Genomic DNA, 13885 nt, shown 5'->3' with positions numbered 1-13885 from the left:
GTGTTTTGTGACCTGTGCCATTGAATACCTGAGAGATTTCCATGAAGACATTTAAACACATTGTTAAAAGTGCAAGACTATGGTTATGCTGGTTAGAAAGGAAGGATTGCTCAGTGGATAGGGTGCTGACTTGAGAGACCTGGGTTCAAGTCCCTGCTGAGCCACAGGCTTCCTGTGTGACCTTGGGCAAGTCAATCTCTGTGTACTTCCGTTCCCCATCTGTAAAATGGGGATAATAAAACTGTCCCACCTCACAGGAGGATGAGGCTAAATACACTAAAGATTGAGAGTTGCTCAGGTGCTAGGACAGTGGGGGGCCGTTACACATACCTAAGATATCTGGCCATGGGAGTAGAGCCAGCGGCTAACCTGCTGAAGGCCATCTCAGCTCCATGTTGGACATAGCTGAAATTTTCACCGGTGGGACTAGTAGCATTAAAGCATGTTTCCACTGTGCTTCCTGAGATTATGTGATCCACTATATAATTAGGGAGCTTATCCACCAGGTAAGGACTCGTGATGCCTTCTGAGCAAACCTGTCCCTCACCCTCTAGAAGCAGATATGTGATGTTGGCCTTGTTAATCAGTCCAGGGTTTGATGGCCAACTGTGGGGTAATTCTCTCTCTCTTTTTTTTTTAATTGAGTGAATGACTTCTCAAAAACATATTTTCCCCCCACTAGGAGATGACCCATTCCTGGCCTCCACCTCTTACTGCTATTCACACCCCCGGCAAGGCTGAGCAGACCAAGTTTTCCATCCCAAGCAAGGTGCAGGTAGGTTATTAATTATTATTCATTCAGATATGAGTGATCTTCACTAGACACTTTGACCCATATCCTCAAAGATATTTAGACTCCTAACTTCCATTGAAATCAATTTTAGGAGCCTAAATAAGCCCAATTTGAAGATCTGGAACTTTACTTTTGTGATTTGGTTTCATTTTCAAAATTCTCTTGAGAGGAAAATTCTCTTTAATATGAATTCCAAATCAGCCAATTGTTATTGATAGGGCTGCTTGTTCAGAACTTCAGAAGTTACAGTAAAGGATAAAAGGAAGGTGAATCTTATCTATGTTTTCAAACGAGTCTTTTATTACAAATAATATTTACAATATGCTTATTTTTTCTCTCATTGTTTGTGTAACACACTGGCCAAGAATATCTTTGTCCCCACTGAAACCACTAGTATATGGGTGAAGAAGTATATGGGTCTGTTCCTCCTCTACAGTTAAAAGGACTGGTACTTTAGCAAAGTCCCAGATTCAGTCCCTGCAGATGACCCAACCTGCAAGTGGTGACTTATACTGAGATTTGAACTGCTGTGGATCTCTGACACTTGAAGTCATACTTTCCGGGGGAGCTGGAAATGTTACCCCATAGCGTGGGGTTTTGTTCTTCCCTCAATGGGCTGGACCGTGTCAACAGTTTCTGAGGCTGCTACAGCTTTGAAGACAATAAAAAGCTGATTCTTTTACTCAAGCAATAGAGGTTTTTGCAATCATGCACTATTTCAGACATTTAAAATCAGTTTTCCCCTCACCAATTGTGTCCAGTTGTCACTATTTGCCAGAGATTCTCCCATTCCAAACCCTGCCTTCATGTGTTGGCTGAAGCTAATGTGAAATCAGTGTGGCTATTGCTATTAAAACAAAGCAAACGCCTACCATGCCATATTCCAGCAAAACATCATTGTTCTGCTCCACTACTGACAATGGCAATGCACTTACATGCTCCTGCATTAAACATCACAGGACAGATTCATATTTGGGTGCAACTCCTAACTAAGCTGAATACTCCACTTGTTTATATTACTGTAAATCTGGCTAAACGCCACAGAATCCATTTAGGTCAAAGTGGATTCATACCTATATGAGTAAGCATGGAGTCTGGCACACTGGAAGCTGTATCTTCTTAAATTAGAGCAGGACTAAATTCAGTGCTGGTTGTGTTGTTTTGTTTTTTTTTCTGGGCCCTCCAAAAAGGGGACCATGTACTGCACTCCTTTGCTAACTTCAATGAGAGCTTTGCATTTAAAAAACCTGTGAGGTTATGATAAACGTTATGAAATATAAATTAGGCTTTTAAAAAATCACACTTTAGGAAAGAGGAAAGAACATGGATGTTTCTAAGTTAGTTAACTTTACTGTGAAAAATACAGCATAAGATTGCCTACTCAGAACGTCCCACTAAATCAGTTAGAGAGAGCCAAATTGATAGGTTTTAGAGATAAAATAGATAAGAACATGTAGTCAGATAAACCTTATTATAGGTCCTCATCTTACATAAAATAATTAAGTCTCCCTATTTGTAAAATAATGCAATAGAAAAGGCAGAACTTATCATAACAATTTATTTATCCCTCTGACACTCAAATTTAAAGTGCTGTGTTTACTCTTGAAGGCATGATTCACCTCACAAGGGACTGACTAACAGTGCAGCAGAATATTAGGAACTAATAATGCCCTGAGAGAAAGTGTAGCGAGGGCTTTAATGACTTTAACATCTACAGATCTAAGACTTTTAACAAAGTGGTGCCTGTCTATAGGACTAGATTGTAAATAATGGCTTAATTTAAAATCATCACAATCTACTAGGGCCTGCTTGAGATGAAGGCTGATTTGGCATCAGGTTGATTGTAAAGCCTCATTGTTGATTGTAAAGCCAAGGGAAAGATCAAGCAAGAAAAGAATGTGAAATTAAGAATGTAGTTATACGTTACTCTGAGTCAGTGAGAAGCACATTGTTTGCAAAATGCTGTGTGCGCTCCACACTATGGGCCAGATCCTGAGCTGATGTTAAGTTAGTGCAGCTTCATTCATTTCACTGGAGCTTCACTGGTTTACACCAGCTGAAGATCTCACTCCTGTGTCTTTGTCAAGTGTACCTAAGATAGCACTCCAAAACATCTTGAATTTCAGTGTTAGATAATGACATTTTAAGCAAAAAAGAAGAGTAATGCTGCTGAACTTAATGCATAGTTATTTTAAAACTCAAGATCAAGTTCAGCCTATGCAAATGCTTCCCATTATCTTAAATGGGAACCACATGTACACATCTGTGGGTAAGACTTTAAAGGGCCAGATCATCAGCTGGTGTAAACTGATGTGTGGATTCCACACTGAAACTAAGTCAGTGTACACCAGCTGAGGATCTGGCCATTTGGGCCTAAAATAGGCTAGGTACTGAGCAGTGCAATTACACTTCAGTAGCATTCTTATGTACAGATAATACAGTTTTTAAAAAAAATTGTGGTGTTCTCTTCTCAGGCACATGCTCTGGTGTATTTTCCTTCTCTGTTTATGTTATACTAGTGCTCTTAGTCTAACAAGGGAAGATGCATCTACCGTCTTCTTCCTTTCAGTGAACTAATCCTGACATTTTTATGTTCTTCATTGTAGGATTCCCAGCACCCGACCTCAGGATACAATGTACAAAGTAGGTCTTTATTGTCCTTAATCCAAACAATCAGGGTTGGTTGAGTTTTTGGTTGGTTGGTTGGTTGGTTGGTTGGTTGTTTTTTGCCTACTTAACAGCATTAATACAAAGATGAAAAATTAATTTCTAAGGTGCTAAAGCAGATCTGTTCCATTTTTGATTACATATTATGCATTGTGGCATGTTGTGAAACTACGTATAATTAGGTGGGTTGAGAGCTTAGGGCAACAGTAATCTTTTGACATTTGGAAATATGTTTCCTTTGTTTACAGAGTGGAGTGATCCAGCAGGGAAAGTTGCCACCAAGTCAGTGCCACAAAAGTCGTAAGTATTGTTACTTCCAGCTTTATATTTTGTTTTACGTTTATCTTAAGGAATGATCTTAGTTCTCCAAAGGTAACTGAACCTAGCTTACATACAATCTTGTCCTGGCATTTTGGTGTTCTCAACAGTGCTTAAAAATTAGCCACAAACCAGTTTTTTCTTCTGCGCTTATTACTGTTTCTTCTTCTTAAGCATTAACTAACAGAGGTGTATATATAAAAGATGAGTTTATTAAGCAAAATTAATGCCAATTTTATTTGTACAGCTTGCCAAAATTAAATCACTTTTAATTTGTCATCAGATGCTAAGCTTCTTACAACAGAAAATTCAACCTGATGAATAGCTGATGGAAGAATTTTAGCATTTATTTACTGAAGGAAGAGTAAAATACATTATATATTAGGCTTATGCAAGCTGGCTTTGAAAAAACAGGTCTTGAATTGTATACACATTGGGACAGTTGACAATCACACACTTAAAGAAAATCACGGAGGACCTGATTATTCACTGAGTTACATCCTTTTCCATTATGTTGTGCTGGTGTAAAACTGGAGTAAGGCAGAAGTGAATTGAGACCACAATATTTTGCACCTGAAGTGCTTTACAAATATGAATTACTTAGCAACTTTGTAAAATAGGTTACTATTATAGTTGCCATTTTACATATGAGCAAACTACATATGAGGCTTGGATCTGGCCTAAATTCAGAGCTGCATCACTTTAACTACTGGAGTGTTTTTTAAACTGATTTGGTTAAACCAAGATACACCAATTTGTACTAGTTTAACTAAAATGTGTTTAAACCCCTGTGTGGACACTTGGATGGCTTTAGAAGTGGTTTATAGCAATTTAGTTTAATTCAGTCAGGATGCAATTTAAGCTAAACCAGTATAAGCCAGGTTAAATCAATTTTAACGTGTCTACACCGCATTTTTGAATTGATTTAATTAAATGGATTTTAAACCAGTTTTAGTTAAATCAGTACAACTTTGTGCACAGATGAGGTCTCATTGAGGTCAAGTCAGTTACAGAGCTGGGACTAGAATCCGGGCATTCCATTCCATTGTTTTAACCTCTGGACTCCTTGACTCATGAAATAAAGTCATGCAACTTTTCTCATCTGAGTAAAGCTACTTGAATGAGTAAGGATTTTCAAAATGAGTCTTTAACACCGACCCTCTAAATTCAGTGTATTTAATTCTTCTGATTGGATGCAAAAATTGAAAGTCATCATTTAAATTTTAATGAGAATTATGAAATCTCGCTAACGATAAAAATAAATTGGCGCACGTGAGCGATATTTATTTTTCCAAAATTATCGTCAGATTAGTCCTTCCCTTATTCTATTGTTATTTCTGGAAATGATTTCAGATTTAAAAAAATATCTCACCCACTGGACCCTCTATCCTGAAAAAAGAAAGGATAAATTCATATGCCAGAATCTCTAAGTGATGCAGTGCTTACATGAAGTACTTTCTCTCGTAAAACATAAAAAATATTACTACATCTTAAAGTGATTTTGCTCCTAAAGCAAGTGTATTTGGATTCCACTGTGAAAAATATTTTGGTGAGTATACTATAAAATACAATATTTCAATAGTTTGTATCCAACAGTAATAGACTTGTCAATCATGGTTTATAGTTATAAGCTGAATTTCAAAAGAACAGCGCTTCATAGCTCAGTGGTATATAGTGCATTTAATGGGACCAAAGCTCTCTATAGGAAGCCTGATATAAAACTCGAAGACACTGAGTACATTTTATGAACCAGTTGCTCTCTATTCTGCTGCTTGATCTAAAATTCCAGTACTATCAATCAGATTTCTGCTGGAATGAACTGCCTTCTTATGGTCGGTGATGGATTTTACACATGACAGATCAGAGCGGCAATGAAGTTACTTTTATTTTTAGCTTCCAAATGAAGATCAGCTAACCCGTTACTATCATTTTTTCCCTTTCACTACAAAGAAATTGTTAAGGCAACTTCCAAGAATTTCCATAGGTCTTTGGGAAGGTTATATTGCTTAGGAGGCAATCCATTGTGCCACTTAAAGTATGGTAGGCAAGACTCTGCCCTTAGATCTGCATGTACAGCTTCCACTAACTTCAGCTGGAGTTGGTTGCACATGCCTGAGGAGAGAATGAAAGCAAAGCAGAATTGTGGGTGAAACCAATGATGATATTATCAAATAATCATAGCTAGATGGCAGATTTATTGATCCTGCTATCGTTATCCATTTTAATAGCAAGATATTTACGATTCTGTGGTTCCATAATTCCTGAGGTATGGTTGGGATTCTAGGATCTACTGGTAAAATTATGGTTCCTGCATATACCAGCACCATTGCTCCATGCTATAGAGCACACACCCCAATCTTAGCTCTGTCCCTGCTGGGATTCTTGTCTCTAACCACCAACTCCACGTATCTCACTTATAGTGCTGCTAACTGGATCTGTTTTTCACTATTTCATCTTGAGCTGCTGCTGCTAAACAGATGTGGCACAGGTGTGTTCATCTCTTTCTATCCATGGTGGGAAGTATCTTTGCGCTGGACACGTGTGTGAGTCGATGTCACAGTTGTCCTTCATCTTGTTTATGATTACATGCAAATCTTATGAAACCTGAGAGTACCTGTCCCATTAACATCACTCCTGTTGGCAATCGTATTGATCCCATCAGTATTCTCAGAAATCTGCTTGTGATCTTTGATCAGGAGTTGGAGCAAAGGTACTCACATTCATCATATTACCCAGCTATCCTCCTGCCAGCTTAGGAATTAGGTGCTATTTATAGGCCGGTGCCAAGATTCTGGAACATGCTTTGGTCACGTTGAGACTTGATTACATGCTGCTTTACTCTGCTCCAATAGACAATGCTCTGTGCATGTCAGGGTCAGAATTAAGGTTTTTATGTATGGTGTGTGGTGTATGGTAGAAAGGTGTGTGCCTGTAGGTGGACGAACACAGAGTATTTACTGTCAGATGGCTTAAGTTTCCATTTCCTTGCTTGTATGGGTTTGTGTCAGCATGTTATTATAGTAACCTAAATTGTTTCACAGCCAAGTATTTTTGTGTATGAATTTTTTACTTTTTTAATGTTTAAAATATATAATGTCACACTCAGACTCAGGGGGCATGAGAAACCACAGCGCAGTGGAGGAGATCAGATGGGGTGTGTTGAGTTGTGTCAAGGAACGGGCCCACAACGGCCTAAAGGCCTGATCCTGCAAACACATATAAGTAACTTGACTCATGAGTAGTCCCACTGTAGTGGTATTTTTATTCCTAGCCATACAATTTTAATATGAAATTTATATATAGATATATCAAAAAGGTATTGTAGCTGAAACCAATAATAACTGTATCTAGCTCTTATGTAGTGCTTTTCTTCAGTAGATCTCAAAGCACTTCACAACTTTTAATGTATTTATCCTTCCCCTGTGAGTAGGGTGCTGTTATTTTCCCCATTTTACAGATAGCCTCTCTGTGTCTCAGTTTCCTAAGTGACTTGCCCAAGGTCACACTGGAAGTCTGGTGGAGCAGATAACTGGACCCTGATTTCCCAAGTCTTAGGCTAGTGCCCTAACCACTGGGCTATCCTTCCTCTCCAAAGGATGATCCAGGATTGTGAAAAAACTACAGGACTTGGCTTCTCATCTTCTTCTTCTTCTCCTTCTTCTTTTTTTGACCAGTCCTCAATAACACTTGGCTTCTCATCTTCTTCAAAAAAGCAAACGGGATGTTAGGAATCATTAAAAAAGGGATAGAGAATAAGACAGAGAATATCTTATTGCCCTTATATAAATCCATGGTACACCCACATCTTGAATACTGGGTACAGATGTGGTCCTCTCGTCTCAAAAAAGATATACTGGCATTGGAAAAGGTTCAGAAAAGGGCAACTAAAATGATTAGGGGTTTGGAATGGGTCCCATATGAGGAGAGATTAAAGAGGCTAGGACTTTTCAGCTTGGAAAAGAGGAGACTAAGGAGGGATATGATAGAGGTATATAAAATCATGAGTGGGGTGGAGAAAGTGAATAAGGAAAAGTTATTTATTTGTTCCCATAATATAAGAACTAGGAGCACCAAATGAAATGAATGGGTATCAGGTTTAAAACAAATACAAGGAAGTTCTTCTTCACTCAGCGCACAGTCAACCTGTGGAACTCCTTGCCTGAGGAGGTTGTGAAGGCTAGGACTATAACAGGGTTTAAAAGAGAACTGGATACATTCATGGAGGATAAGTCCGTTAATGGCTGTTAGCCTGGATGGGTAAGGAATGGTGTCCCTAGCCTCTGTTTGTCAGAGGGTGGAGATGGATGCCAGGAGAGAGATCACTTGATCATTACCTGTTTGGTTCACCCCTCTGGGGCACCTGGCATTGGCCACTGTTGGTAGAAAGGATGCTGGGCTGGATGGACCTTTGGTCTGACCCAGTATGGCCATTCTTATGTTCTTATGGTTGTTCGTTTTTTTCTTATAGATTACATATAGTACAATAAATTGATAACCAGTCTACTCGTATTAGTTTTTTATGAAGCCTGGTAAGGAGCAAAAGATAAGGTGCAACCAATTGCAAGGAGAAGGATCATCTGTCAACATCCATGAATTCAAGAGTATGTAGTCAGCCCTTGACTGAGGTTTGTGTTATATAATTACCATTGAGAGTATGTCATCCTCAAACATCCAGTTCTTTTGTTCTGTTTGGTTGTTAGCACTTGGCCTGTGTCCAGTTGGAAAGCACCCAGAACCTTTTTAATCAAGCACATCCTGTGTTCTAAGTCATACTGCAGAGTACTCTTGGGTAGTTTCCATAAAAGCCCAGCTAAAAAGAAGAATGTAAGCATAATGGTATTCTTTCCTTGTCATAAAATGTCTTCCTATACTTATTGTATTAACCCAGTATTAAAAGGTCCTACTCATGGATTCAGTGAACTATCGGAAACCATTAAAAACTTGGAACAGGAAAATTTAATGGGTCGGACAAAAACAACAACTTGTTTTATCTTTATGGGATTTTTGTGAGCCTTCAGACTATAGTCTACAGCCTGTGCAGTAACTAGAGAAAAGCTAAATTCAGATTACTCAAAAACATGCAAAACAACTTGGTGAACAATTTCACATGACATTTTGGCAAACACTTCCTTGCAATTTTTGCACTCTTTTCCTATTCAATGTGGTAAAAAATTACACTGAAATCAGAAGAATTTCTTTAAAAATCTGAAAATGAGTCAGTGGCCATTATTTAACTTGTTTAAAGCCACGGAGAATCCCACTGATAAAACTGGGATTCACCACAGATAAGATCCTGACCCCCTTGAAGTCATGGGAGTTTTACCATTGACTTCAGTAGGTCCAGAATTTCCCCACATGGCTTTAAACAAGTTGCAATAAATACCAGTAGTTTCCGAATCCCAAAGATTATGATAATACTTGGTAGAAGCCCATCTTAAAATGGAAATGTGCTGCTTGATGTTTATCTGTTTCATAAGTGTCTAATGGCTTGTTGGAAGTTCTCTATCATGTCAGGGACAGTCACCTGGGAGCACAAAAAACAAAATTTGGCAGCGTGCTCAAGCTATGAATTAAAGGTAATTCATGGTTTGAAGTGAATCAGCATGAGTTCCTTATGAGGAGTCATTAGATATCAAGAGGATTTTACACCAAGGACTATATATTGGATAATGTGACAACTAGAAATATTGGTATTCTTGAACAGTCAAATCAAGACACGCTGATGCATCCTTAAACTTGAAAGAAATCACTATTAAAAACTGGGGTTCATGTAAGGGTGGTATATGATTTTCAGTTTAATTGCACACACTAAAAACTTGCAAAGTTTTATGTCCAACTAGAATAAGAAGAATGTTGTTGTGTGTATTTATGTATCAACATACCAAACATTTTATCGGAGCTTCAGTCGTACTCCAGTTTGGGTATGATAGTTTTAAAATCTTACATTTCTGAAATTCTAGCATTTGTAGCCAAAGGTCTTTCTACATTGCAGTGAAACACTCACAGCTGGCTTGGGCTCATGGGGCTTGGGCTGCGGGGCAGTAACATTATGGTGTAGGCATTCAGGCTCAGGCTGGAGCCCAAGTTCTAGGGCCCTGTGAGTGGGGAGGGTCCCAGAGCCCAGGCTCTGGCCCGAGCCTGAATGTTTACACTGCAATTTTACAGCACCATTGCCCAAGCCCCAGTCAGCTGACACAGACCAGCTGCAGGTGTTCCATTGCCATGTAGACATACCTTAAAGCTCTTGATCTAAAGCATGAGAGTGTCCAGTGATCCCACATTGTTGATAGCCTGATTCATTTTACAGTGTATGTTAAATTTCACTTTGTAAGTGGGGGATGCTTTAATCATTAGACTAACTACTGACTGTTTGCTAACCTAAGGAAGTTCCAAAGATATTCCCTCTAGGTAAGCTGGCAATGTCACAAATTCAAGGGGCTTACACAACCACATATAAAATTATCATAATGAAACAACAGGGCATGCAAGTGGAACACCATTATCTCTAGAGAGCTCCAGTGCAGTATATTAACGGACCGAGTAGAAAGCAAAAACAAAAAAAAAGCCTATTTTGATTAGCTGTCATTCATCTTTCATATTTACTGTCTCATTTTGTTAATTAGGAGTTTGCTTTGCACCCTTTTGCTAGAGTGGGTTCTTGAATGTTACCTTCCATGATCCAGGGCAAAGATAATGATCAGTCAACATTGTATCTTTGTTCCATACTGCCTGGGTTCTCCTTTTGAGCAAAGTCCTAAATAATTGGGACTCAAACAACGTTTATGTAGCTGCAGAAAATATTTCTTATGGCCCATTGCAGAAAGAAGCAAACTTGCAAAACATTTCAGCGTCTATTAAATATAGTAGAATTCAGTGTCGTAATTAAAAACACTGTGTCCCAGAAGATAAACGCATTATTCAAAATAATTTCTAAATTATACTTTTAATTTGTTTTCATTATTCAAATGGCTGTTATGCAGTTTAACCTCCCTGTCAAAATAAAATATCTGCTACTGCACTCTTTTCAATGATCTCCTCTTGACATATTTATAGATCAGTTTAAAAGATCATGTGAACAAGGGAAATTAATTTGCTTGTATTTCACTGATCAACGTTAAATATTTTTTTGTTGAATATCACAGAGACAGATAGTGACCGTAAGAGTGCTTGTAACAAACTGACAAACAAGAGTGCTTGTAACAAACAGCCTGCTTGCCAATGTTTGGAACTTTAATACGCACGAAAGATTACAATTTAAAAATAGCCTCTGATACTGTATTAGTCACCATTTATTCACTGTTACTAAGTAGTAGTATCTGCAATACCACTATTATAGTAATTCTCTACATTGAACATAGGGCATACCACTGCTTGGTAAACAGATAAATGCTGACTGTTTAATGGCAACCACTCTGTATTTTAACAGTAAAATGATAAGGGTACATATGATGCCAATAGGAGTTTTTTTTCCTTATGCTCTTTGTATTGATGCCCATTTTAGTATTTACAACATTTTAGACCTGGCACAAGTTCTCCTGGGTTTAAGGAGTTCTGCCAACAGCCACTAATCCAGCAGAATGTGTTGCACCTTTATAACTCAAGGTCAGCCTCAAGCTGATGCTCTGTTTTATTTTTCCATGGGATGGATTCCCTTCAAAACGTCAGCCTAGCTTCAAACCTATATTTTGGAAAACCTATGTACTGTGTAAATCTGAAAATATATGTCCTCTTCAGGACAGGGGAAGCAACTGCAGCCAGAACCTCTCTTCCACAATTTCTGCTCCAAACTGCATCCCATTTCTTTCTCTTTGGATTTCCATCCTACCTGCCAATTGACCTCTCTATTTCCTCTCCCCACAATTTGGATCTCTATCCACCTCCTCACTTCTGGTCTCTCTCCCTACACTTATGGTGCATAGCCCGACCATGTCTCGTTCCTCTGTGCTTCAGGCCCTTTCTCGTCTACTACACCTTACCAGTCCTTTAAGCTTAAATGACTCATACTTCCTCCACTTTCTTCCAGCAGCAGTCAGCCACCTGCTGTGTAGTATTTGAGGCGAATGAATTGTCACCCAGATTTACTGCCTCCAGGAAATACTGTAGGCACAATATGAAATGAGACAGAAGCCTGAAAGAAGAATGGATTTTGCTAGGAAATTTTGCGTTCATGATATTGGAATGGGCTGTTTTTGTCCTAAATATTGAAAAGCGAAGCCAACAGCCACTAGTCCTAAATTCACAATTTAATCCTCTATATCCTACTTCTGAATCGCTGTGACACAGCCCCTAGAATCCTCCACATTTTCCTCAGCCCTACACCCTCCAACTTGAGGAACTCCTATTGCTGTAATTATCCTTAGGGCTGAGGACTCCAGAGCCCATCAGTGTTGCAGCCTGACTGACCAGAGGACTTATTTTTCAAGTGAAACAAAGTTCTCCCATTATCTCATGTGCTGAGGAGCACAGTCTCTGCAGTACTTTCAGCCCCTAACAGCCCTGGAGGAAAGAGACTGGAAGTATGCCATGACTATAAATAGGTTCTCTCAGACTGATTACAAATTTCCCCACTGGCAGGTCAGGTTAGTTAACACTCTCCCAAATTCCAGGAGGACAACTTTTTGTTCCCTTGAACGTCGGAGAAAATACAATTAAAGATTATCCTAATACTATCCCATGACTTTCTGAAAATAAGATATAAGCCTGGAAAAGGCTAATCTTCCAAAGAAACATCCAGGTAAATCACAAAAGGGTTCTAAGAAGCTGGCAAATATGAAGCCATGTCCTCATTTCAATGCTAGCTTCCTTCCCCGCCACCCCCCACCCCCGCCTACAAATATGTATACAAAATATGAACATAGTTTAGACTAGCAAGAAAAATGGTCACTTACTGAAAACATTGCCAAATGGCCTATATATCATACACCTGTATATATAAAAGAAGGGTCTTATTTAGTTTAAAAAAAACTTTGCTGAACAAAAGATCTTGACAGATCTTGAGAGAAAGATATTGACCAGTTTACTGTATGTATCTTCTTATATTGACCAGAGAGAGGATAAAATGCAACTCTCAAGCTTGTCTAGGTTTGTGTGACGTAGTCAGTATCTCCAGCGATGAAGGCATGACTTTCACAACTATCTACTTCTTGCAGGCTATATAGATCCCATTTCTTCCTTATGTGCTATTCCTGACAAGTGAACTCTGTTTTAAAGTGGTATCTTTGCCTCTCAAAGGACAGTAAGGAATGCAAATAAGCATTCAGCACATTTGATTTAGCATGAATTTATATAGTTCCAGACAAATTTGAAAGCTTATACAAATCATATATTTTTCAAGTTTGGCTGTATTCCAGAATGGAATTTTTTGTTAGGTGAAACCTTTATCTCAGCTCCTTTTTGTGGCTCTTTAGTCCGAGATTGAAGAGGAACTGAAACTGGTGACCTGTCTTGACCTTTAGTACTGGATTAAAATTCCAAGTTGCTACCATGGCAACTGTACCTTGAAAATTAGATCCTGACAGAAGCACTAAGAAACTTAAAACTGCAACTGCTGCACTGAACTCTGAAGAAAGGTTGCTTACAATTGTCAGTGACAGGCTCTTAATTGAAATAATCTGCCTTTCCCTTTGCTTAAAAAAAAAAAAGAAAGAAAGAAAGAAAAATGAAATGAAAGAACAAAAAGATTTTATCTCAATAGATTTTTTTAAGTGAAAAAATCTGCTGTGATTCAAACTAAAGTGTACTCTGCAGCATGAAATTAAATCAGTTTTAGACCAATTTATCGGATTCAAGAGGGACTACGATATTAGAGGTGGCAGCATGCTAAACTACATGATAAGGACAGCCTCAGACATGCACGTGTAAAGGTCTAAACCACAAAACCCAGGCTGGTACCAGGGGCAAGGCAGTGGCCAGCATTAACTCACAGGTTAGCTTGTTACCCCCCCCACCACCACCTTTAACCCTGCAGTGGAAATCAAAAGAGACATCACAAATGTTGTGTCTGATTCCCAGTATCCATGCAATTATCCATTCCCTAACTACAAAGGGATAAGCATAAGCCAGATAGCACTATTGCAGATCAAGTGTGATAGAAGTTACTCATTTTCC

The 13885-nt window shown here is 38.7% G+C and overlaps 1 protein-coding gene across 3 annotated transcripts in view; it reads left to right on the top strand.

The window, feature by feature from the left end:
• The window catches only part of AFF2 (ALF transcription elongation factor 2), a 410708-nt gene that overhangs the window by 248045 nt on the left and 148778 nt on the right, over window positions 1-13885 (top strand). For all 3 annotated transcript variants that reach the window (XM_077825719.1, XM_077825718.1, XM_077825720.1), the window contains exons 5-7: window positions 683-775; window positions 3400-3436; window positions 3709-3760. In XM_077825719.1, the coding sequence (XP_077681845.1) occupies window positions 683-775; window positions 3400-3436; window positions 3709-3760 (182 nt within the window). The remainder of the gene's footprint in view (window positions 1-682; window positions 776-3399; window positions 3437-3708; window positions 3761-13885) is intronic.

Source organism: Eretmochelys imbricata, chromosome 9 (genome assembly GCF_965152235.1).
Source record: "Eretmochelys imbricata isolate rEreImb1 chromosome 9, rEreImb1.hap1, whole genome shotgun sequence".
In the NCBI taxonomy this organism is placed as follows: Eukaryota; Metazoa; Chordata; order Testudines; family Cheloniidae; genus Eretmochelys; species Eretmochelys imbricata.
Note: the sequence above shows the minus strand (reverse complement) of the source record. Positions and strands in the feature narration are given on the sequence as shown.